Source organism: Stylophora pistillata, chromosome 5 (assembly GCF_964205215.1).
Source record: "Stylophora pistillata chromosome 5, jaStyPist1.2, whole genome shotgun sequence".
NCBI lineage: Eukaryota > Metazoa > Cnidaria > Anthozoa > Scleractinia > Pocilloporidae > Stylophora > Stylophora pistillata.
In genome coordinates, this window is record NC_142523.1 from 21,736,620 (window position 1) to 21,762,305 (window position 25,686).

At 37.8% G+C, this 25,686-nt stretch overlaps 2 protein-coding genes across 2 annotated transcripts; both read left to right on the top strand.

The window, feature by feature from the left end:
- The first annotated feature begins 4,729 nt into the window (after positions 1 to 4,729).
- LOC111347655 (uncharacterized) lies at positions 4,730 to 24,260 on the top strand. Its single transcript, XM_088761340.1, has 5 exons — positions 4,730 to 4,772; positions 18,776 to 19,246; positions 19,914 to 19,959; positions 21,271 to 21,371; positions 21,986 to 24,260. Exons 2-5 carry the CDS (start codon positions 18,779 to 18,781, stop codon positions 22,019 to 22,021), a joined length of 651 nt encoding a protein of 216 aa, XP_088617466.1. The 5' UTR covers positions 4,730 to 4,772; positions 18,776 to 18,778; the 3' UTR covers positions 22,022 to 24,260.
- LOC148730800 (uncharacterized) lies at positions 5,913 to 11,060 on the top strand. The gene is made up of 2 exons (XM_088761339.1): positions 5,913 to 6,156; positions 8,310 to 11,060. Exon 2 carries the CDS (start codon positions 8,492 to 8,494, stop codon positions 9,164 to 9,166), a length of 675 nt encoding a protein of 224 aa, XP_088617465.1. The 5' UTR covers positions 5,913 to 6,156; positions 8,310 to 8,491; the 3' UTR covers positions 9,167 to 11,060.
- Positions 24,261 to 25,686: the final 1,426 nt, after the last annotated feature.

The window sequence follows — 25,686 nt, forward strand, 5'->3', positions numbered from 1 at the left end:
GGGATTTAGTACAAACGGAATCTTCACCGAATAAGGGTAATCTCTTAGTGTTTAAACATGATTTTCATCATGAAAGGGGGACGATGGTGCCAAATTGATGAAAAATTTCACTTTCAACACAGCCTTAAACCTTTTTGGAAAGCCAATAAAGAATCTGGAATGAACTAACTAGTACAAAATTAGCCCATCAGCTACCTTTTAACTTTCTTTGTTTATCATACTCAAAATGAGTATCATAATTAACAACTCATTCAGTATGTTGTACTGAATGAGTTTCAAATTGAAGAAAGTTAGCCAGTATTACAGCCCCTTTAAAAGGTTTCAATATTTGCCTCAACATGCATTCAACAATTTGTGAACCTAAATTTCGTTGCGTTTTTTCAACATTGTTGGAAACGTAAAAAATGTTGAAAGCTGTTGAAAGCGTGTTGAATCAAGTTTAAATCGGTTTAAACTTTCATTCAACATCGATTCTACTTTTCCTTTGTAAGGCCTCTGTAAGACCTTTGTACGGTGTAAGGCCTTTAAAAAGGCAGCCGCTCAATTTTGTTTTTGCGTTCAACATTTGCCCAACATCCGTTCAACTTTTTTCGAACGAATGTTGGTCACAAAATGATGTTGAAACCGTTTATACGGGCCTTTAGGGACCTTTAGCAGTCGGCAAAGCGACGGAAGATGTCGAGTAAAGAATGGATTCATTTATTTAGGGCCTATCCGCACTAGCAGGCAAACCTAGAATTGTCCCGACAAAATCAAAGGTTAAATTTTGTATTGAAAAATTTTTGTCTCCTCTGTTGCACTCGCACTAGTAATGTCGAAGCTGCTAAAACTCAGTTAAAAGCCAAAAATAACACCGATACTATATTTCACTGTAATTTTATTCAATGTAGCTATTCCCGTTGCTACTGCGAAGAAACTCTATGAATATAGGTAGAGCGATTCAAACTGTAATGGGCGTATTCGCTGGAGCTGCTGCGGACTAGAGTAGGTGGATTAACTACAAAAACCAGCATAGGGACAAAAGCATGACTAACGCCATTATGCTAATCTATCCGACTTGGGGAATTCGAAGAACTGAAGATCTTACTCAGCTGACCTCTTTCGTTCGATGGTAAACAACAACAACCAGAGGAAATGTGTGCCATCCAACGTCATCACAGAGGAAGGAAGAAGACATATGGACTGATCGCAAAGTGAAATGCCCCTACGAAATGTTTTAATCACCCTTCTTTTGCTGTGTGCTTGCCATGCAAAACGTGATTGCGGCTGGTCAACAATACCTTCTGGTTTTGTTAGAAAAATTGAAATGATTACGCGTTGAGATATTTTTTCGCAAAACAAACAAAATTTCGCGTACAGCGAACAGGCCCTTAATAAACAATTTTCTCGCTGGTGCGGTAGGCCCTTCGTTAGAATGTTGCAAATGGTTGGATTCAGCATTATAGCCAAGGAGGTAGCCACTTTAAATTTAAGCTTCGGTTTACCATAGAATTTCCTGTCATTAAACTTTCTTTATGACAGATTAGGAGCGTGGGTTCGTTACCCAAACAGTATACGGCACTCGAGCGTACGAATTACCCAACGAATATGAATAATTAATAAGCATGAATTTTTACTTATTAACTGAGATCTACCCCGACAACCGACAAAGATCGAAAACTTTAACAGGCCACCGGCAATGAAATTTAAAATGCAACCAACCACCGACATAGAAGATATTTTTCTTTTGAGACCTTAAAAGCTTTTGTATTACACGTAATGGCATAGTGATCCACGAACGCCTTTCAACAAAAGTTCAGAAGTTTAAAGATCAACATTTCTGTGATCTTCGGATATCTCCGACTGAATTTTCTATTTATTTATTTATTTAGTTATTCGAGTATTTGTACCAAGTACTGGAGCAGAAACAATAGGACATGGGTCCCCTACGAGGTTTAAGCTCCAGCAAACCCACCCATCTCACCCCAGGGGAGGACATCCATCACACAGTAATCTCGTGCGTGGAAAACTAACGTCTCCTACCCCTAACCCAGCAGGAGACGGGACCTCCATTTATTCTTCCCTATCTATATATCATCAGAGGTAACCCAGGCTCACTGTTTGTGTCGTGTCTTATTTGTATCTGCCCACTAAAATATTTTAAGAACGTAGCCCGTGAATTCCAGCAATGCGAGTTCCAGCACGTTCACGTGCACGGGACCTGTTTGGATTATTATTTTTTTTTTATGAATAAGTACTTTGGAACTCTAGTTTATGGAGTTAGTATCTAAGTTAGTTTGTAAAGTTCGCAAAGGGTTTTCTGCAAAGTTTCAGAGAATTTCAAAGCGACGTGGAGCGACACAGGTAGAGAGGCTGATTTACGACGCTGTGGAACTCTGAAGAAAATAGGAATTGAACGTGGAGTTTACAGTTTATGCCGCGTGCACATGGTTAAATAGAACAAGAATAACTCTAAACCGTGAATCCACTAAAGCAGCTCCAGCTTCAGACGCGAAGCCAGCAGGCTCCGTAAAACTTGTACGTTAACCCACTAGAATGGCGGCCCGAAACCGTTGACATAACAACTTGTCAAATTCAAACTGGTACTGAGCTCGGGGCACCTGGTGAGGAGTATAATTAAGTACCCGTTAGGGGAGTCCCAGATTGCTCAAAGGTAAAACTCACCATCCGACTACACCTTCGGGGATATTAGCCAGAATCAATCTCTGTGCGTGATTGGCTGTTGGAAAAGAATGGATTCAGGCCAATATTCCCGATTCTGGCCAATATTGTTCTACGAGCCGGGCGTGTTTATTTGGCGACTGGATTGGATTTTCGCGAAAAAAAAAAATTAGGTGGATTGAGGGTTGATTAGTCCCCGACGCTGCCGTCAGCCTCCTACCTTGTCCCTCTACTATGAAGAGAAGGTGAAGAAGAGTATTTTTCCCGAAACTTCGTGTACATATTAAGAACAACAACAAATCGCCACATGGAAAGTTTCATTGATTTTTATTTCCACTTTCAAGCAAATTTCCAGGCCTAAACTTCGCCCCATATGTTCTCTCTTTTAGCGATATTTTTTATATCCCAGTTATTCAAATCGATCATATACAATGCTAATAATTGGAGGATACAGACGTTTCGCGGCTATCCGGGATCAGTTGAGGTGTATACACCGAATGCAAATATGGCGTTCAATTTGAATTCCCATTGTTCTGGACTGACTAGCCTCGTCTTCACGTGGAAATACAAAAGGATCATTACATGTGTGAGAGGCTAATCAGTCCAAAACAATGGCAACTCAAACTGGACTCCATATTTGCATTCGGTGTATAATTGCTGTTCAGATCGAGGAGAAACTGGAACCCAATTAGGAAAAAAACGAAAAACCTCATCGGATTCCAAATCCGAAAACACGTCAGCATGTTTGTCAAAAACCGAGAATCAAATGCTTAAAAAAGCAAACACTCCGCAAACCGCAATGAACAGCAAAAGCGAAAACCGAAAAACCGAAGCTTTTTGAATCAGTGAAAGACTCCGGCAATTCTACTTTTTAATGAAAAAATGAACTCTGTTTCAAACAGCTGAGAATCTGAAATATCGTGTTTCTGGATATATGTTATGGTGGACAATATGCTTTAAAACTCTTCACGTTAGCTAATTCAAATCATCAACTCAGTTGATAAAAACAGATTGTCTTGTAAATGAAATTCTTTCCTTTACAAAGTCACCAGCCTTTGTTTGAATATGATGATTAAAAGAGTGAAATATGAAAAGAAATATTATATAAGGGGGGTTTCCCATTTTCTTTTGCTTTGTTTTGTTTTTTTATTCCATTGCTGAGTCTCAACCTGACCCTTGAGTCTTCCAATGTTTTGAACACGATGTTCCCCACAACGTGAAAGAAAAAAAACATAACAGCAGGAGTCAAACAAGTAATAGGATTCATTAATAACAGTCATTGTGCGAGCCAAATTCATGAATACCCGGAATACTGCTACGGAAAGAGTTTTGTGACAAAAGTAATCGCTAAAAGTTGTCAACTTCGCTAATAAATTTCACTGTCCTCATAAAAAATGGAGAAACAGGTCCCTATCCCACCTACTCGCCACGTACCTAGCGTCTCAGAAACAACTGGTCTATTATTCAGCCAGATTGTCCTATTCATATTCACTCCATGGGATATCATCAATACTTACTGATTGAAAACCCGATCATAAACATTGCGTCACACTTTTGTATTCTCCAGTTGCCGCGTTGCTCGAAATACTCACAAAGAAATTAATACTCTTCCATTTGTCTTTCAAAATTTGGTCTCTACTGACTTTGGGAAATTGTTCTACATGAAAGTAACATGAACAGAATCTGTCATAATGTCAGTGCAAGTGATAAAAAGAGATGTGTTGTCTTCTGTGCAGTGGCCAATTTACGTCATCAAGCCAGTTGGTGAAATTAAACAACGTAACGCAACAATTACTTTGGCTGCTGGATTAATAATCTTTTCTTTGAATTTGAATTAGCCTTTCTGGCCTCGTTTTCCTGTACAAAATTCGAAGGAATATATTATCTAAAGTGAGGCCAGAAAGGCTAATTTGAGTTTTAAACAAAAGAATATTAATCTCGCAACCATTTATGAAAGTGGTCACATGATTTTATGGCACCCCTCTAGCAATTTAATAATTAATAGCATTATTGGGTTGGGAAATAAAGAGCTTACATACTGCGGTTTAAATTCAGTATGCAGATTTGAGCACACCTCTGATAATAGACAGGAAATCAAAGTTCTAAAGCAGGTAAGAAAAAGCTTTCTGCGTGCTAAGGATTCAGATTTTTCTTTTTCTTCTCTTTCTTTTTTTGACAAAAGGGAGGGGGATTGGGGATTGGGGCCTAATAGAGACCGCTCAACCGTATAAAAAAATCGTCCAGAACCGGAGAACTGAAAAAAAAATTGATCGAAACCGAAACCGTAGGCAAAACCGATTAATTTTCACACCCCAGTTATTCTAATGGATCCGATAAAATGCTAACTAGTGGAGCAGAGGTTTCGCGGCTATTCGGTCGAGGCGCACAATTACTGTTCAGATCAAAAAGAAACCGGAACCCAATAGGAAAAAACGAAATACCACTTCGAATTCTAAATCCGAAAACTTGTTAATTTATTTGTCGAAAACCGAATGCTAAAAAACCAAAACTCCGTATTAAATGAACACCAAAACCGAGAACCAAGAACCGACGCTTTTCGATAAAAGAATGAGCTCTGATTGTTTAAAATAGCTGAGAATCGGAAATATCGTGTTTTGCAGCGTTTTCAAACTCTCACAGAATTCAACGAACTATTTGAGTGCCCCCTATGTAACCGCTAAATCCATCGGTAAATTTTAGAGTCTTTAATCCAGGTTCATCGAAATAAACGGCATACAAATATGTTTCTGAAAGTATAATAACACAATCGAAACTTGCAAACGCGAAGCAAAATAAAGGCAAAATGAAAGTATACAAAGTCCAAGTAAACCGAAATATCGAACACTCACAAACAATCTGAAGGTTTCTTCTCAAAATAACTGAAAAATGTTCGTCGAAATCGATAGGATGAAAACGATTCACATTCACAATATTCAGAACAAAATCATCATACACATGGCCGAGCAAGATCACTCGCTCGACCTGGTAACAACTACGAGTTTCTTCATGTTAAAGTCATGAAATGTTTGTTTGGAACCTACACCCTATACTCAAAATCACAATTTTATTTCGGGTCTAATTGTTTACATAAAGCTGTAATAGGTTCAGTGCGAACACAATTTGCCGAAAAAATCTCGAAAAAAAATCTTCTTTCAATATCCGCCCAAAAATCGTCCGCCATTATTGAAAATATTTTCTAGCTGAGCCGGCAATCACACAGCAGAGAACTACATTAGTACATCAAAGACTCGACGATTTCACATCTATCATTTACTATTAATAGCTATCTCTGATTGCTACTTTAAGCAATCCAAATTTCTTTTTCCAACTCTGTTTCACTTCCTATTACAAAATGTTTAGCATATCTACCGAAGAATTGCTCGAATGTTCTTCTGATGAGTCTGTCTGAGGTCTTGGATACCGCCCGAAGCCGTAGGCCGAGAGCGGTACTCAGGACAGAGGGCACAGTGTTTCCCATTGAGGACCTCGCGTCTGGTAAATATCATATCTATTTTAATTTATTTGTTAACACCTAACAAAATAGAACTCGAATGATCTAGGGCTACAATTACGCGTCTAATTACGAGATCCTTCATACAAGTAAACCGAGCTGAATTTCTTAAACAAGTAGATGATAAAGCATACAGAGCTTATTCAAATTTAAAGAGAGAGGCTTCACCAAAACATTTTAATTTACGCAATAGTAAAGGTAACTCAAAAAGGCCTCCAAGCAAACTTTGAAACATTTTTTTAATAATTATCTATCACGATTTGACACCTGTCAATTGGAGAGGAAAAAAGCGCATGTACGCTCTTGATTGAACAACAGCACTGGCATGGCAAACACTCGCGATCTTCTTATATGAAAAACTCAGAGATTTTACAGATACCATTGTTTACTTCCAACGATGATTAATCTTGGAAGATTTAGACACAGGGGGATATACTGCGACTTTGAGTCATCAAATTCCCTCAGTTTCTGTCTTTCAAGTTACGGTAGAAGTGTCCAGATTCAAGAAACTTGCAAAGAATAACTTTAAGTATACTTATACGAGATCTCAAAACTACCCTCAACGTTTCACAAACGAACGAACTGTTTTGGAGAAATCATTTGTTAAATGAATAAGAGTCAAATTGATTAATATAACTGTTAACTGCAAATATCTCTCGTTTGTAACTTTTTGAGTTACTTTTCGAGGATTATTAAATCAAAAAGAGGTTTTTAGGCTGCGTCCAAATCTTTTTAAAAACAAATTTAGAACGAAAAAATGTATTTAGACTGAGATCAATTTTTGCGGAAACACTTAAGTGATTTGGGGGACAGAGGGGGAGATTGTGGAGAGGGGGGAGGGAGAGAGAGCGAAGAGGGAGTTAATGTTATTTATCGGCCAAAGGTCGTGGCTAAAGTCTTTACTTGACATTGCTGGCCAGCTGGTGAAACAAGAGCGCTGGACTGATGTGCGGGAAGTGGAGGGTTCGAACCCCGGCCGGACCAACACTCAAGGTCTCAAAATAGTTGAGAAAAATATGCTGCCTTTCTATAACATCAAGAAATGGTTTAGGTATTCTAGTCTTCTCGGATAGGGACGAATAAAAGGAGGTCCCGTCTCCTGCAGGGTTAGGGATAGGCGACGTTAATTTCCCACGCACGAGATTACTGTGCGACGGATGTCCTCCCCTGGGGTGGGATGGGTGGGTTGTTGTCTTGCGTTTCATACATGAGCCTCTGGCTCGGGCAATGTGTGTAGCCATGCCCCACGTAAAGACATTAAACTTTGATTCGTTTAAGATGATTAGTAAGATATATTAATGAAAAATTGCAACGAAGCTAAAGATAAGCGATCCAGCACAAAAATTCGTTCTTGAGGGCCATTTTCAACGGACTAGCAAAAACTTACTAAGAGTGTTTTATAGTAAAACTGAAAACAACGTTTTACAAAGTACAAATCGCTTTGGATAATTCAGATATTAATAAATGAAAGCTGCATTGATTAGTTTTGTAAACAAATACGTTTCAAAAACGTTTCGACTGTCTTAATTACTTGTTGTGAAGGATTATTAAAATTACAAGAGGTTTTTAGGCCGCGTGGCATGTTGTCGACCAACTTTTGCAACCACGAAATTCATCGCCACACTATTTCTCTTTATTCATTCAAGATATTTTGTTTTTGAGACCCTAAAAGCTTTTGTTTACATGTAATGAGGTAGTGATCCACGAGTGCGTTTAAACAAAAGTTAAGAGGTTTGAAGATATACATTTTTGTAATCTTCGGATATCTCCAACTGAATTTCCATATAGCATGGAAAATTTATCGCTTTTTAACATGAGTAAGATTTGGGGTTAAGAAGAATGGGGAACAATTGCTAATTAAACTATATTTTGCCCAATTGTTAGTCCCGTTCTACGCATCCACGTCGAAACACCCAGTCGCAATACAATCCCTTCCGATTCTTCAGCCAAGCGATTTCTTTTTGCTATGACTCGGTAGTCGCGAACATATTTTTGAAGAAGTATCATGCAGTCATGCAGCCAATACAAGCAAATACTGGAAAACAAAGAATTCAGATTGTATCCCAGCAAAAAACTGGACTGATTTTAAACTTATTTTCGTTTCATCATTCCTAACGGAATCGTTCCGTCCTCACAGTTGTGTTGCAAAAGCCCTGATTTAAGGAATTGACTGGTGTCCAAAAGAGACGACTGTATTCACTACATCGTCGCCGAGGTGAAGATACAGAAGAGGAAAAAGAGACGGCTTCTTGAAAGTTAAAAGAGGAAGATGTTGAACGACAATCAAGGGAGTAGATACTGAAGAAGACAAACAAGCATATGGCGTTACCAGACCCCACACAGTGCCATCATGTCATTTACAATGATACAAGAGACCTTTACAGTAAGATGATAAAAGATTTTGTCGAAACCTTCGGTGAGGTTTATTTGCAAAGCAATACTTATGAAGATCTTATAAGTAAGAATATTGTAAATGAGGTTTCACGTGGTGGTCTGCCCGTAGACTGTGTGCTTCGGGCCGCACCTTTGACCGACCAAGTAAGGGAAATCATAGAACAAAGCACTGTGTACACCCCAGATGGTCGAGTCTACGATAACTATGAAGACTTTGAAGGATTCGTTAGAGCAAAAACTGCTCTTTCGGTCCGAGTGGGTGCAGTAATGCGTGATATTTTAAAATCGCTCAAAAATGAAAGAAAAATGCCTGAGAATCTTCGTCCTGGAATGCAGAGGATCCGTGATGTCATTACAAAAAAATTCATAAGAGAAAAAGTTTTTGTCGATACGCTAGCGAACGAATGGTGGAGGGAAGAAAGACGTGAAGATAAAATTGCCGTTAACAAGCTCGATGACGCGATACTAAAAGTGGTAGAAATGATGAAAAGAATAGCAGGCCTTGAAACGATACAGCTGGTCGTACATTGGGGACAATGGGCTTTTCGTGTGTCAGAGGGACTCGATCACATTGAATCAAAGAAACTTGTTTATATATAACCAAATTGATAAGTTCGTTTCTATCTCTACCCGAAAGGGAACACTGCAAAATCAATTGTGAAAGCTTGAAGTAGAATCAAACCTTGTGCGTTAATAGTTTCAATTTTGTTTGCTTTTGATTCGTGTCTTTTAATTACCTTTCACACGTTAGAAAGCCGGCACCGTTAGAGAATAGAGGAATGAATAATGTAAAAGAGACGCCGCTAAATGTTATCCTCATCAAAAAGTTGCACAGTGTAACGCTGATATCCGACATGCACTGCATAATACCTGTCAGTAGAGAATAGGAGAGGGTCGAAAAATTAATGATCATAACAAGTGAGAAAATCAGACCTTGACTAATTTGTTTCATCTTTCGAATAACCCGAATCAGACTGGTAATACAGGGAACACGAATTGTCTACAGGACCGCAACCTTCGCAGTGAGTCCATTTAAGTGTTTCCTGTGGCCTTAAATTCACGAGGCTTATAGGCCGTTTACACGGCAGAAAAATCGGGTACGGACGTGTTAAAAAAGTAGTACGGAGCGCATAATTTTAGCCGTTTACACGGATGATGTTTTCTCACGGGTCGGACAAAAAGAGGCATAAGGGCCAAGTTAGCAAGGTTGCGTTTACACTGCAGTTTCTTGGGGACACAACCAATTTCTTGCATGGGACTACAGTATATACAGCTTATTTAATTTTTCGCGCCACAAGTGCGGCGCTCATTCGAGGACGGCGCTTATTCAAAAATTACACCAGACAAATTAACTTTTTCTATATTTTTATTCAACGGTGCACTTTCTATCTGTCAATTTTCCTATGGACTGATGCTAAACTGATAGTAAATCTAGAATTAAGAGAGAAATTCATGTGGTGAAAAGACCCCGAGCGTTTCATAACCCAAGCAGAGAAATACAGTCACTTTGACCTAAGAACATCACATTTAAAGAATATGAATTGCCGATGCTGTGTTAAAATTGTTTTATAGTGTTTTTCCTGGTTATACGGAGTTCCTCGAATAAGCGCTGCATCGCGGGTTCGGCGCTTAATCGAGGGCGCCGCTTATTCGAGTAAATACGGTAATTCTTGTTAACAAATGGCGACGCGTGATTCAAGAAATTGGTCCGGACCCGGCCATAGACGCCTATGGCCCCAAAACCAGAAAAAAACACGGGTCCGTACTCATCCCCCAAAACATGGTACGGATTGTTTACACGGGCAAAAATGTTAGATCCGTACTCCTTTTTTGACAAGTCCGTACCCGATCTTTCTGCCGTGTAAACGGCCTTTAATCTCAACAGACAAGCCTTCGAACCATTACAACCGCTCGCGCTTGCTATGCAGTGCTGTTCCAAAGTATCAATAAAATTCAGATGACAGTAAACAACGGGCGCTTTCCAAAAGAAGATAAGAAACAACTTAAATAAACGAACAAATCTGTTGGTCTGAGATTGGGTCGTCCGATATCTTCAAAACGGCGCGGTTTTTTTTTTCTTTTTTTTTCTTTTTACATCTTGGTTTAATCAATGTTTAATAAGCTTTTATCTCCGTTGGTATATACTATGAACAAATGTCGCAAGTACCTAGTAGTTATTTTGTTTAGTTCAACCTTAGTTTAAGCGACAATAGCGAGATATGGATGATTTCAACCAATCTTTTTATTATGAATCAACCTTCGTTAAACTATCACATGTAATGATGGCAATTGCAATTTAGAAAGCATGTTAACTTACGGACAGAAGGAATTTTTTTATTATTATTATTAGTGAGTCTTGACCTCAGAATTATTATATAGACCACTACAATGCTAATAAAACATCCGACTGCTTAACGAAAAGCGGATTTTTGCTAATTCTGACAATGTTACGTGTGAAAGGAACGCAAATAAACTTGTTCATGCTGATGTATAATCGAGTTTTCTTTATCTATTGTATCCCGATATATTTTTAATGAATTTTCATAGCTCCTAACATTCTCTCGGAAAACATAGTTCTGCGGCAAAATCTTATCATACGGCGCCATCGACCAAGTGGATCAACATGTTTTTTTTAGTTACCTCTTACTGACCGAGTTCGCGGCCGTACCATGTGTCAAAGTCCGAATGTTTTTTCCGAAAAACATATATTTGACGAAGTATATATCAAGTTAGTCTTCCAAGTAATATGCTATAAGGTATTCATAAAGAATAACTCAACTTAAAAGAGGAGAAGCGAATTTTTTGCCACACTGTGTGTCTAGCGATCATTGTATCTATTTCGAAAGTTTGTAGGCATAGGAAGCAATTTTGATATTTTCGGGAGCTTTCTCAGTTAAATGAAGGTCAGTTGAAGAAAGTTTGCTAATAAAATTTATTTCATTGGAAGAGCTTAGCCCTACTTATCATCATTAAACCGCATTACGACCAAAGCAACAAAATCGAAAGACAACAACATCGAGCTGTGCACACCAAACGCCGTTCAGTTATATGTTTTTTTTTGGTTTTTTTTTTAACTCGCGATATACTATTTTCCTTTACCCAAATTGGCTCCTATTGCCCCTACTTAAATTAAGCTTTCATAGAGTTCTCATTACAAATTTATGGAAAGTGCTTTAATAAACGCGTGGACTTGGCAAAAAACTATCAATCAAACGAATGTTGAAATCACGCATAGCAAACCGTAAATCATGTCCGTGTCTAATAGTAAACACGAGCGACCACAGGTGAGCGCGAGTAACTACATACATGTTCAATACGATAGAAAAGGTAGTTTTCCGATGGAAGAGGTACAATTGTATTCGTGACACCTTCCAACAGAAGTAAGATAAACGGAAGTCATAATACAAAAGAGTACCGGAAATGTTGTTAATTGACAGATGGAATTCGACGGAGACTATCGGGGTCCAATGGAGTCCATTCTTATCTATCAGAGTTCCTGGAGGTCCAGTGATAAACCTAACCTAAGGACAAGCCCCTCATATGTAAAAGAAGCCTTGTTCTTAAAGCTTAAGCCATGGCTTAAGGTTACTTCCTACCTTCGCGGGTTTTCTTCGGGAAAAAAATTCGTACGCGCTATAGTTTGAAGAAAACCCTAACAAACTATACATCAAAAGAAAGCTTAATAAATGCAGTTTACGATAAAAATATATATTAGGCGACTTTTTCAGTTAGGAAGTGTCAGGAGCCGGTACGGCGTCAAACGACCGAGGGTTCTTCTATTGAATTAATCGGGTATCGGATCCCGCGGCACGAGAAAAATGGCTGCACAGTCTCATTCACAAGGCATCAATCAACAAAAGTGTGTCAGGCTTTTCCGATATTCTGATTGGTTGTCTAAATATTCGCATCTCAAGTTAGAGTAGCGAAAAATATGCGAAGCGTGTTGAGTAAATGGACACCACGTAAAAAAAATTCAAATATCAAAATGGATGTTACTAAAAGTAGTAACGTAGAATGAGGAACGGGGAACGGGGAACGGGGAACGGGTAATGGGGAACGGGTGTACAGCGGTAACCCACCTGAGAATTCAAAATGGCGTAGTAAACGATGTTTATAAACACTGATTTTACAGCTAGGTCACTGCTTGCAGCTAAATTAGACGACTCGCTTTTATTTAACTATTGCCCAGGCGAAGCCACGAAGCCTAGTATTCCGAGGCGAGAATTAGAAGTCAACGTTTCTACAATGGCTGCCACCATTTGTTCTGACGTCTCTCTTTCTTTTTCCTTCCTGAAATCTGCATCTTTTGGTAGAGTTTGGGTATGTTGGTTGTTTGCATTGCCCAACAGCATTTTTTGCAGATAAGTAGCAAGGAGGTAATATCTTAGGTTAACAGAAATGAGCTAGGAAACGTAATAACCAACCTAGTTACTAAAATTACTACATGCAGATATCTGCTTACCTTACCGCAAAATAACATCAGGTACATATCTTTGTATCGGCCCATAAACTTCCATGTAAACAATAGAGAAATCAAACATTGACAGAACTTTTATTAACACTTAATTTAACAGGAAAATATCAGTTATGTCTTGAAGAATTTAGGTGTATGAATTCACATTCATGCTAATGCTTACAATAATATTTACACTGCATTGATCATATTCAAGAGAAAGTGATTCCCATGATGGGCGTGAAAGTCATTCAGCTGTGTGCTTTACAACATTATTGACATTGCTAGGTTGTAACGGTGAATATATTGGAGGTAAACTTCATTACCTTGCAGTACAATTACTCGATGAATATAAGAATAAATGTCGCGAGCTTGTAGTTCTGAGTTGATCGTTCAAATGTTGTGCATGAATTGTAAGATACTCACCTCTCCGAGGATTTGATTTCTATGCAACCTGCAATGTGTGCCAGACAAAAACTAAATTTATGAGGCACTCAACATTTCAAAGTAAAATCCTTCAATAAAACCTACACTTACTGTCCATGCTTTTTGCTCCGACGATCGTGTTCGAAGAGCACGTACTACTAGTTGCCAGACCCTTTTAGTTCCCTTTACTCCGCCTCGTAAATGTTACAGATAACATTTTGAAAGCAATTGATGAAAAAGCAGCGTCATTATTAGTACTGCTTGATATGTCAAAAGCTTTTGACAGCCTTAATCATAATCTGTTATTAAGAAAACTACGGAAACTGGGTCTCAACACTTCTGCAGCTTGTTGGTTTAGTAGCTATCTATCCAGTAGATATCAGAGAGTACGATATGAAGATTCAGTCTCAGAATTGTTACCTTCAACAAACGGAGTACCTCATGGGTCAATCTTTAGTCCTGTGCTTTTTACTGTCTACATTCATGGTTTAATCAGTGCTATTACCCACAGTCAAGCCGCTGCGTATGTTGATGATTGTCAATTGCATTTTAAATTTCCCATATCAGACTCATCAAGTGCTATAGTCGCCGTAAATCATGATCTTAGGAACATCAGTAGATGATGTGCAGAGAATTCTTTACTCATAAATCCCGAGAAGACAAAATTGGTGGTTGTTGGCTCAGCACAACTTCTTAAGAGGCTACCGCATATCTCCTTAACTCTGCTGGGCAAGACTATCTCACCAGTTTCGTTTGCTAAGGATCTTGGGGTATGTGTTGATCAATATCTTAACTATGATATGCATATTACTAAAACAGCCTCTAGTTGCATGAACCAGTTAGTACAGATAAGAAGAACTAAGCACCTTTTAGATAAGAAAACACTTTTATTACTTATAAATAGCTTTGTTTTTAGTAAATTATTTTATTGTTCCTCAGTGTGGGGGAACACATCTAAGTGTAATCTACACAAACTACAGTTGGTACAGAATTTTGCTGCCAGAGTTCTATTAGGTTTAAGGAAATTTGACCATATCTCACAGGGGCAGAGATCTCTTAGATGGTTAGATGTTACAGAAAAGGTTTTATTTAATGATTTAGTTTTAGCATATAAAGGTGTAAATGGTTTAGCTCCAGACTATTTACGTAAATATTTTGTTAAGCGTTCAGCAGTTCACAATAGGAACACAAGGGGATGTAATGATTTTATGATCCCCCGATGTAGATTGTCGATGGGACAAAGGGCATTTTATTTTCGCGGCCCACGGGAATGGAATGGTCTACCTGACAACATTAGGAATACTAAAGATATTTATATTTTTAAGCGGAAACTTTTCAACAATATGTTCCATAAGTAGTAAATTTGGATATACTTTGATTGGTTTTAGACACATTTGATTTTAACTAAATTACAGTAAATATGCTAGTTAACATTGTGACCGAAAAGCCCCGTTGAAGGGAGTCTCAATAAAGTATGTATGCATGCATTTTGAATTGTCAGGCGGTTACCGCTCTACACACGTTCCCGGTTCCCCGCTCCCCGTTTCTCGTTTTCGTTTTCCGTTTTCCCGTTTTCCGTTTTCCCGTTTCCCGTTTCCCGTTTCCCGTCTCCCGTTTCCCGTTTCCCGTGTCCCGTGTCCCGTTTCCCGTTTCCCGTTTCCCGTTTCCCGTCTCCCGTTTTCCGTTTCCCGTTTCCCGTTTCCCGTTTCCAGTTCCCAGTTCCCCGTTTCCCGTTTCCCGTTTCCCGTTTCCCGTTTCCCGTTTCCCGTTTCCCGTTTCCCGTTTCCCGTTTCCCGTTTCCCGTTTCCCGTTTCCCGTTTCCCGTTTCCCGTTTCCCGTTTCCCGTTTCCCGTTTCCCGTTTCCCGTTTCCCGTTTCCCGTTTCCCGTTTCCCGTTTCCCGTTTCCCGTTTCCCGTTTCCCGTTTCCCGTTTCCCGTTTCCTGTTTCCAGTTCCCCGTTCTCCGTTTCCAGTTCTAGTAACATCCTATTAAAATTTCCTGACACACTTTAGTTCGTGGTCATCCCAGGAATGCGTTGGCGAAGTTTCACGAAAATCGGTCAAATCTACATACCTTATCCTCCGATACGTGCCGGCAAAATATCAATTTATGTTAATTAAGATTACCACAAATTACATAATTCGCTCAAAGTGTATGTATTCCTCTCAAAATCAAATGCGAGATTTTAGCTCCGAAAGGTTTGTAAACAACTAGCGCCACACCAGGAGATTATCTCGCCTCCTGAAACCGCGAACCAATGAGAGAACGAGACCTCCTAGCGTCAATGACAATGCATCAAGGTTTTCCCGGGAAAAGTATCGCGTAGCAGTCAAGTATTTTTTTCTTTTTTTCTTTTTATCTCACTCTGTTGATCATTTAGTACTCAACGAAGCGGGCGAAGGAAAAGCCTGCGCCAGAAAGGGTAAATCTGTCGCATTCTTCTTTTTCTCCATCGGTTTCGTCAGATTCCGACGAAGAATCATTTTTACAACCATCGGTGGTGTGGACTTTAATTTGAAGCTGCTTGCTCCAAGGATAATCGAATGCTGCCGATCTTCAGCGGATGCCTAGCTTGTCGAAGGCTCCTGGCCACAATAACAGCCTTTGTCGCTTTCAACGAGGACAATGACAAAATGTTGTCATTTCTCTCTTCTTTGGGCCTGTGTTTTTCTTTTTCTTTACCTAAATCTACTTTTGAAGTATGTTTTTTATCCACGAGAAAATACTTTCCACGAGTAGATAACTTCCAAGTGTGAATTTTGTGAAGCGCGCGATGTAAACAAAGTATGCAAATGACATAAAATTGCCGCGAATATTTCCCAGGGGGGTTCGCCCATCTACGATATCACGACATCTTCCTGATTTATCAAATTTTATTTGAAAATATAATTTCTGAATAAGTCGGACGCTTTTTGAGATTTTTACTTTTTTTTTTTCCGTATACGTTAGTTAAAATGTGCAACTTCAATCTACTCCAAAAAAGAAAAAATCGATTTTTTCGGCCTCTGAAGGTAGGAAATAATGGTCACTCGTGGTTACTCGTAATCACTCTTGGCCAAGTCACCTGTGGTCACCTGTAATCACTCGTGGTCACTCCTGTTAAGTTTTAAGTTTTACTTTTATTTATTTCTTTATTTATTTATTTTTAAATGTAGCACCACACTTAGCTACAAGCTACTTTCCAGGAAGCCCACAATAAACAACAGAAATAGATAATTCAAATTGAACATAAATTGTTAAGTATCCCAACTGGCTGGAGGCAAACCAGTTGGCTATTTACAAGCATGGCCGAGAGTTTGAACTCGGAGCTACCGTGAAACAAATCCAGATAGTGGTCAGAGCGGGACTCGAACCCAGGAGCAGCGGATTACGAGTCCGACTGGCTGACCACTCGGTCACGCTGCCACCACAACCACACCACCACGTGGTCGCTCGTGGTCGCTCGTGCCACTCGTGGTCACTCGTGTGTACTTTTTGACTCGACTATTTATCTTGAGTGCACATTTACTTTGCAAACGGTTTTCGTTTTATGTAAAAAAAGATTTTCAAGAAAATTTCTGAATGAAAATCTGTCAGTTTGTCATTACGGTTTTCTTGATGCCCTGAGAAACTTGGTACTTGAACTTTTCTTTTTCACAAATGTTTGAGGAAATCTAGTCTAGCGAGAGTCTTGAATTTTTTTTCTTTTTTCGCTTTCACCGCGCAGGGAAAAACAAATTCCATGAACGACGCAAAAGATAAGTTAAACTGCATTTTGAAAAACAACATTTGGTAAAAGTTAATGAGAAAGACAAAATCTTTCACATTATTTTTTTCCCGTTTAAAGCGTCGTTTTCGTTTTTTCCAAACCAAAGGCCCTCAATAATTTAAAATTTAAGAACGCGCCCCGTGTGGAGCCATTTCTCAGAGAAGGGATATGTTTCAGTTTCTTTGAATTTCCAAGCAAATTAACAACAGATTCTCATCAGATTGCGCGTTGTGTCAAAGTAAATTCATAATTAGACATGCAACGTCTCTTCTCATCTTTACCTTGCAAGGTCTCAATTGAAGTTACTTCACCAAGTGTACACAATCTCTGCATTTTTTTCCAATTAGTCTTAGGGATTATCCAAGAATATCCAATCCGCTTTTGGAAAATAGTTATCAAGTAGCCTTTTTCATCATTATCCAGCTCAAGCAAGACTAATCGTAGTGTTCATAGCGATTTTTTTGAGGCTGACTCGATAACCTCGCGCCTCTTTTAGCCTCCATGCACGAACTATAGAATATCCCTATCTTTAATTTTTTTTTACAAATGTATCATTTCCTGTTCTTTTATTTAATATTGTAACTAAAGCCTGAGTGTGTAATAAACTGTTGCTGATGTTGTTGTTGTTTGTTCTTTTTTTGCGCCTATTTAATTTGGCTGTAATCAACGGAAAGATTTGTCCTTTTCTATGGCAACCACGATAACAAATGTAAGCGCGGAATTTGAAATCGCTAAAAAAAGTTTAATATAGGTAATAAGCAGCCAGACCTACAGACCAACTGACTAAAAATTTTGTTGAGACAAAAATTCGAATTTTTCGGTCAAAATAAAGTTAACCCTTACTTTAACTGCTGAAAGCTCAATGGCTCAAGGCAGCGTCCCTTTCAATGCGCTAGCTGCCCCAGAAATTTTTCTTGTTGATGATGGTTTCTTTTTTGATTAGTCTTAGTTCCCCATTTTCCCCACACACACATACTCAGAAGCACAGTTTTTAAATAATTTTTTGAAAACTTTTTTTTTATTATTTAAATATAGACTAGAGAGCAGCACTTCTGCGAACAGTAGTTGTGAAACTGAAATCATTTTCCGACGCGTTTCGTCTAACTGTCGTAGACTTCTTCTGGGAGTTTTGCAAGTATAACTAAACACCTGTATATATAAGCCAAGGTTACGGGGCCGATGACCATAGAGGCTTGGCTGGACTTAACAAGAGGAACAGGCGAAGTTTTGAAAAATTTAAAACTTGCAAGGCAAGTTGAGAAAAATATTTTAGGGGCCACGGTTTTAGCTAAAACCGTGGCCTCTTAAATATTTGGCTTCTTTTTCGATTAGTCTCAGTTCCCTCCTCCCCCCTCCCCCCCAACACACGCACACATACATTCCAGCTTCTTTTAACTTGTTTAAGATTACTACTCGATTACTTTCAGAGCAAAAGATTATCAAGAGTAAAAATAACGGTAAAATGACTTAACTGAATTGAAAATAACACGCCCAATTTCATAAAGTTAAAAGTGTCCAGTGTCTAATTGGTCACAAATTTACCTAACAAGTTTAACCCTTTTAAAAAAATTTATATTTACCAGCCAATGGCGGACGAACAGGGATTTTGCGATGGCATGGTGGAGACTTATGACGAAGAAATCAACTTTGATAAAGATGTGAAAAAAGTCATAGACGAAGGGATTAAGGAGGCAAGACAAATGGACCCTGAGAAAAGAGCGCAAGTGATTGAAACTGCCGGGCGTTTAGCCTACGACATAATGATTGTCGAGAGCATTGGAGATGAGAGAGACGCTAAAGTAGCCAGAGGAAGGAAGGAGGCTGCTGAAAATTTTATCAAAGAGGAGTTAAAAAGGATGGTATCACAAGAAGACGCTTTTAAGCAAGAACGTTATCCATACGCAGAATTACTCGTGGAAGCAAAAAAGGCCGCTGAAAAAGAAAAAGAGAGGATTTTCAACAAGGGAAAAACACAAGCTGCTGAAAAAATCCCTGAGCAGAAGACTTGGAAACGACTCAAGAGCACCAGTGAAGAGGTGGAAATAGAAACAGGGGTAAGAAAAGGTTGACAAATAGAGAAATTTGAAGAGAGACAAGCTCAAAGATTTCATCTTACCAACAAAGATGATAATATACCAACATCTTAGAAAAGTTTGCCGAAAACCTAAGGAGGAAAGATTTCTTTGAAAGGGCTCTTAACTGAATCTGGAAATAAAGGGTAATAAGTTGCTAAAGAAAGCCCGTCTCCTTACAATATTTTGTTCGAGAGAATTTTCTAGTTTTTCCACTGAGCCATGATCATGAGCATGACTCCGGCGATTTGAGAAATTATATAGAAGATTTAACGTCTGCCCCGAAGGGTGAGAAGCATTCTGACGACGGCTATAAGGATTTTAGTAAAGCCAAAGGAATATGATAGATATGGTAATCGAAATCATGCTTCATAAATGTAAGGGTGACAGGGGAAGGGTGGCGTGTTGGTATGGTCCTCTTAATTTACAGAGGCCAAAACTTGCTAAGGAATTGCAAAGCATAATTAAATGGATTAGTAATCCAAAAGGAAAGGAGCATGGTTTGTCCGTAGATTATTATGATTGCAAATAACGGAGAACAAAAGGAAAGTGTAGCCTAAATTATAAGTATACATTGTATAGATAAGAGATATCCAAATAAAAAGGATAGGAATTGACATGTATCCCGTTGCTTCTCTTTTGCAACTAGGGAAAAATACCCGAGCAGAATCTCAACGCAAAGATTGAGGCCAGAGGTATGTTTTGATTGGTTTTTCTTCTTGCACGTGCTTTTCACACCTTACTTCAAGCCTAAAAATTTTAGAGTAATGCGAACATCGTTATTACCACAGAAATTTCATTATTTATGTAGTCTATATATTAAATTGAAATCTTAAATCATCATTTATGACCTAGCTTTTAGTTTTCGTATTATTTAAAAAGAATGAAAAATAGGCTGGCTCTACAATAATAATTGATAGTTCCAAGAGGATGTAAAATACTAAGATGATCCTTTTTTATAGTATTGGATTTTATCATCCAAATGTGCTTCCTTTGGCATAAAGAAGGGGTGAGACGAGTATAAATATCACGCCATATTTGTATTCCAGAAATATCTGCGAAATTCGTCCGTAAGGAAAGACGAATTTGGCGTGTTGGATATTATATCTCTTATTAAAGGGTTTTTTTGTGCGTAATATCGCTGAGTATATTACGAATCAACTTAACGGCCTGCTCCCAGTTGGCTTGTTAGCTCAATTGGTAGAACGCTGCACTAGTATCGCAGAGGTCAGTGGTTCGAATCACGTACAGGCCTGATTTTTTTCAGGTCTGATTTTCGCTATTGCTTAAATAGCGCTATCTACTGCGAGGATCGTTCACCATATGTATCTAATACCGCAGTTCAAAATATATGAACTTCATATATTTCATTGTATCTGATTTATCACTTTCACGGGTTTATTACGAATCAACTTAACGACCTGCTCCCAGTTGGCTTGTTAGCTCAATTGGTAGAGCGCTGCACTAGTATCGCAGAGGTCAGTGGTTCGAATCCCGTACAGGCCTGATTTTTATTTTTTTTTTCAGGTCTGATTTTCGCTATTGCTTAAATAGCGCTATCTACTGTGAGGATCGTTCACCATATGTATTTTTACTCGTTGTTAGTATTTTGACTCGCCCTCAAGGCTCGTCAAAATACAGCCTCTTAAAAATACAGCCTCATAAAAATACGCAGCGATGCTAAACAACAAAACGTCTAATAATGTAGATAGGTGGTTTGTACGTTACGTCATTGCAGCTATGTTGGTGGCAACAGATATCTCGTTAGCTTCTTTTTTTCGTACAGTAGCACTTGTTCCTTTCGCCACTGTAACCTGTATCCCTAGAGATTGGTTGCAAACCACCTATATATTTGATTCTGGCGGAAATTAAAGAATGCCCCCGTTATTTGCGTCTTCAGGCCATAAAATGTTTTGACTGCTCTAATTGGGATGAACACAAATATAGGTTGGTCAATAGCCAGAATGTATGACATCAATTTAACAATATTTTTCAATTTAATTTAGATTACGAAAAGAGAGGTAAAAAGAGAAAACCAGAAGACAAGAAGTTGGGTATAAAGACCAAAAGGTGGAACAAAAATAGGACCTCAATAAAAAGACCTCAGGTGAGAATTAGGTCTAACGCTAAAAAAAAGTGAAACTAATGAATAGACAGCAATCTATCATATGATTTATCACAAGTGAGCATCCACAATTTTTTTGGTTTCTGCTTGCTCTCATAAGGTTTCGATCAGTGCACTAAAAAACGAAATTACAACCGTAGCAAAATCGTAGTAAATGAGAAGTACCACATTTGATCGACTTTGTTCATATTTGCTGAGGTGCATTCTTTTTTTACTGCATTATATTTGCACGCAAAGCAAAGATGGTAAATACCCCATTTACCTACTCGATGTTCACATACTAAGGAAAATGTAAAGAGAAGCTGCACATTTGCGACAACTTTACTGATGCAGTAAAGGTGAGTTAAATTGTTAAATTTGTTGTGCGAAAAGATGGATTTACATGTGTTGCAAATACTATCTTCAAGCAACTTTGATCGTATTTGCGCGTAAGTCAAACTTTGTGTTTGTAATACAATTACAAATAAAGCAAAGACGTTGAAACAAAAGAAACATTTCCTTGGCTTTGTTTTCCTTTGCACAGAAATTAAATGGCACGTTTGCACACATCTACATAGCGTAGGAAATGCGAAAAAAAATCAACTTTACTTTTGCAGGAAAGACAACGTAAATGGATAAATTTACTGAACTAAAGGACGGATTTGCATGGTTTGCAAAGCCCATTTGCTTCGCTTTGATCATGTTTGCTGCGAAGTCAAATGTCATGTCTGACCATTGTCTACACGGAAAGAATTGAAGGCAAAATACTAAACTTGCTTATTCTTTACGCGTCCTTTAAAAGTACGTGTAAGTGAACATTTGCAGAAACTTTGTTGTGGTAAAGATACAAGTTTACGCTTTATATTTTCCATGTACAAACGCAATCAAATATTCCATTTTTGAACATTTTTTCTCAATAAGGCAGAAGTAAACGTTGACAGATTTGTTCAACACGATGGAATCAAAGAGAGAAATAAAAGAAAAACCATAATGCATGTATGTCCAGCACTATGCAAATATTACTCTATTATGAAATAAAAATTTGATCCTAGTCACATATTATCACAACAGCTTACGCTGTAACACTTTGAAAAAGTAATAAAGCAAGTAAATAGTACCGAATCACAATCAAGAATGCCTACACCTATATATAATGCATTTGATTTGCTAACTGGTCTGTCTCTGATTACCTTGGAATGAATAAATATTAGACATATATTGAAAAACAAGTCAAATATTGGCATGTGGTAAACAGCTTCGTACCAAAAATGCCTGAAACAATTAACACTTTCGATTTGTTAACAAACCATCACCGTGGATTCAATAAATATTGTAAATATCTTCAAATGCTATTCAAATATTCTCGTGGTAAACAGCTAACGCTTTAAAACCGTAAGCATAACACCTTTCTAAGAATGCGTAAAACACCCAATGCCTTTGATTAACTGGTCAAATAATTATTATAAATATCTTCAAATACAAGTCAAATATTGTCACATGGTAAACAGCTGCACAAATTGAAACAGGAAGCCTAACTAAAAATACCTAAAACGTTGATTGTTTTCAATTTGTTAACTGATCTTCAAAAATTCTATACTAGATATGATCAATTATAGCATAGTAGATACATTCTCCCATTTTGAAATTCATGGGCCAGTTCAATGTAAATTTAAAATATTAAGGACAATAGAACAGCCTTACTTAGCTTGTAGATGAAGCTGTCACATATAACAAGAAAAGACAACATTCAATCAATTACACATACATTTAGCTTTTAAGATAGTATTATTAGAAAGTATTATTTTAAAGCTATTAACTTGCTACCACATAGAAACAGCAATCTTAATTTAACTGAGTTTTTATTTCAAAACCTAAGTTCTCAAACAGTTTAAAGCAAAAGAGTATGTGATTCTTAATCTAAGTCTACAGCCATAAACTGCATATGCTGATCCTTTTCTTCTGCAGCCTAGGACGTAGAAAGGTTCAGAACTTTCACTCTTTGGTTCTTTTTCTGTATAAAAATAAATTAAACAACATTATTCACAATGACACTAGATCTGAAAGTCACTAAAAGACAAGGTTTAGGATGAGATAACCTCATCGGTTCTATCCAGTAGAGCTCTTACAGGTGCCAGGTCTTGTTCAAAGCATTTCTATAGTGTTTGATGGTAGAAAAAGTCAACACAGCTTGAATTTTGAATATTATTTACCATATCTAGATGGCTTCGGGCTCTCTGTTGCTTTAGGATATCCTGAGCTGCATTTCTTGAATTGTTTACCTATTTTCGTCGCTTTGTTCAAAAATGGACACGAATGGCAGCTAAAAAAGAGTAATGCATTCTCGTTGAAACATGATACAGGATTAACTTTGCTTTAATTTTTTTTTTTTTTTCATTTCAACACTTATTATTAGGTTTAGGCTTTTTTATTTAATGTCTATTTTTACTTTTCAGAGGGCCACAAATTTGTCAGTATTCTGAATTACTTTACTTTACCCTCTTGAAATAAAGCCTCTTTATTACTTACTTACTAAACGTTTTGATATAATACTCATGTATCTAAAAACTGCGTATGAGTACAATAAACTGTTTAAGACCAAAATCAAAAGAGGAAGGACTGCAGGTACAGTTTATTATCCTCTTAACTGATCCAGTGGGTTTTTATTTGGTTAAAAGTTATTTAAACTATTTTGATTTTTATTTTCCTTTGTCTCATACTTTAGAATATGTAATAAACCTCAACAATGGAAATAAAAATTAAACTGGTTCGATTGAAACTTTGTAAACCAAAGAGAAATTCAAACAAAGGCAACTACACATGTTACAACACATTTGATACATTAATTTTACAAGAAAGAAAAAAAGGGAGGATTTAACAGAATCATATTGAAAAATCTGCATTTCGAAAATCAATTGGAATTTGTATCTGCCTGTTGTAAGGGACAGACCATTTTATTCTTTAAAGGGGGTTGGAGAATAAAATTTCATTACCAAATTTTTCATGCACAAGAAAAAGTGCCAAAAAGTATCGTAAAAAGCGAGTCAGGCAAAAGAAATGTATGAAACAAATCGAAGAAAATTCCTGCCCAACCAACAATTCGAAAATATCGTGTAACCCCCTTCCCCATCAAAATATAATGGTCTGTCCCTAAAACTAACTCATTTACAATTAAGTGAAATACTTGCATACAGTGTATAAACATACCTTTTTGAAAAGTCCTACTGGATCTTCTTCCCATCCTCCCGGCCAACAAGGCTTTGTAAACTTCCCTGACATTGGCCTATGGAATCCGAAATACTATTTATGCTAAAAGAGCCTTTCTAAGCAGGAGGATTTGAAAGGACTCGACAGCACATTCGGAAAACTGAAGATAAACAAAAAGGTAAGAAATAATGGCCAAATTAAATAATTTGAAGAGAGACAAGCCCATTGGTATCATACTATCAACAAAGATGTTGCCGAGAGGCTTAAAGGAGAAGTCTCCATAGAAAAGGTTCCTAAATGCATCTGGAAATGAAAATCAATAAGTTGCTCCGATTGCCTCGTCTTGTTACTGTATCTTTTTTAAAAGAAATTTCCAATTTGTCCAGCCATGATCATGAGTCTGTCTTAAGCGTTTTAAAAAATTATATCGTAGAAAAGTTAAAAATGGCGGCCAATATGAAAATTATAAATGAAGCCAAGAAGATTTTACGGCCTCTACGTGATGATGTTGATAACTTTGTCCTGTTTGAAAACAAAGTTGAGGAAAACTAATGAGACTATTCCAGAAGCATCGAAATAATCAGAATTCCATCGAAAGAATGCAAAATTCGGTCATCAATGTTGGGTCGATAATTGCAGAGGAAAATTATGACCATCTTGCTGAAACATTTGCATAGGCGACTAAGTTCGCGGAATAAAGCCCATAATCTTCGGACTGTCCTAGTTACAAGGGATTTGCCAGTGCAAATATTCGCTTTTCTTCTGCATACGGTAAAGAAGGCAAAGTCCACTTACGGTGTCACCCATTCGGAAAGCAGATTCCTGGATATCATTATTTACACCGAAGAGAATCGACTGGTTAGAGATATATCTCGACTTTGCGACGTCAACAGAGAAACAATCCTGGAATAATTTTCAGACATTTCAGGGTCCCAGGATAGGAAAGGCAAGAGTGGTTGTGAGTGCTCAAAAGCCATTTACCGTGTCTTACTCGAGGAAAGGGTCATATGTTGTAATTAAATGCTACTACAAGTTTACAAATGCATATGGATATATTTTTGAGACTTGAAGTAGGCTGCTGTATTAAAAACTAATAGACTGACACTTTGTTGCT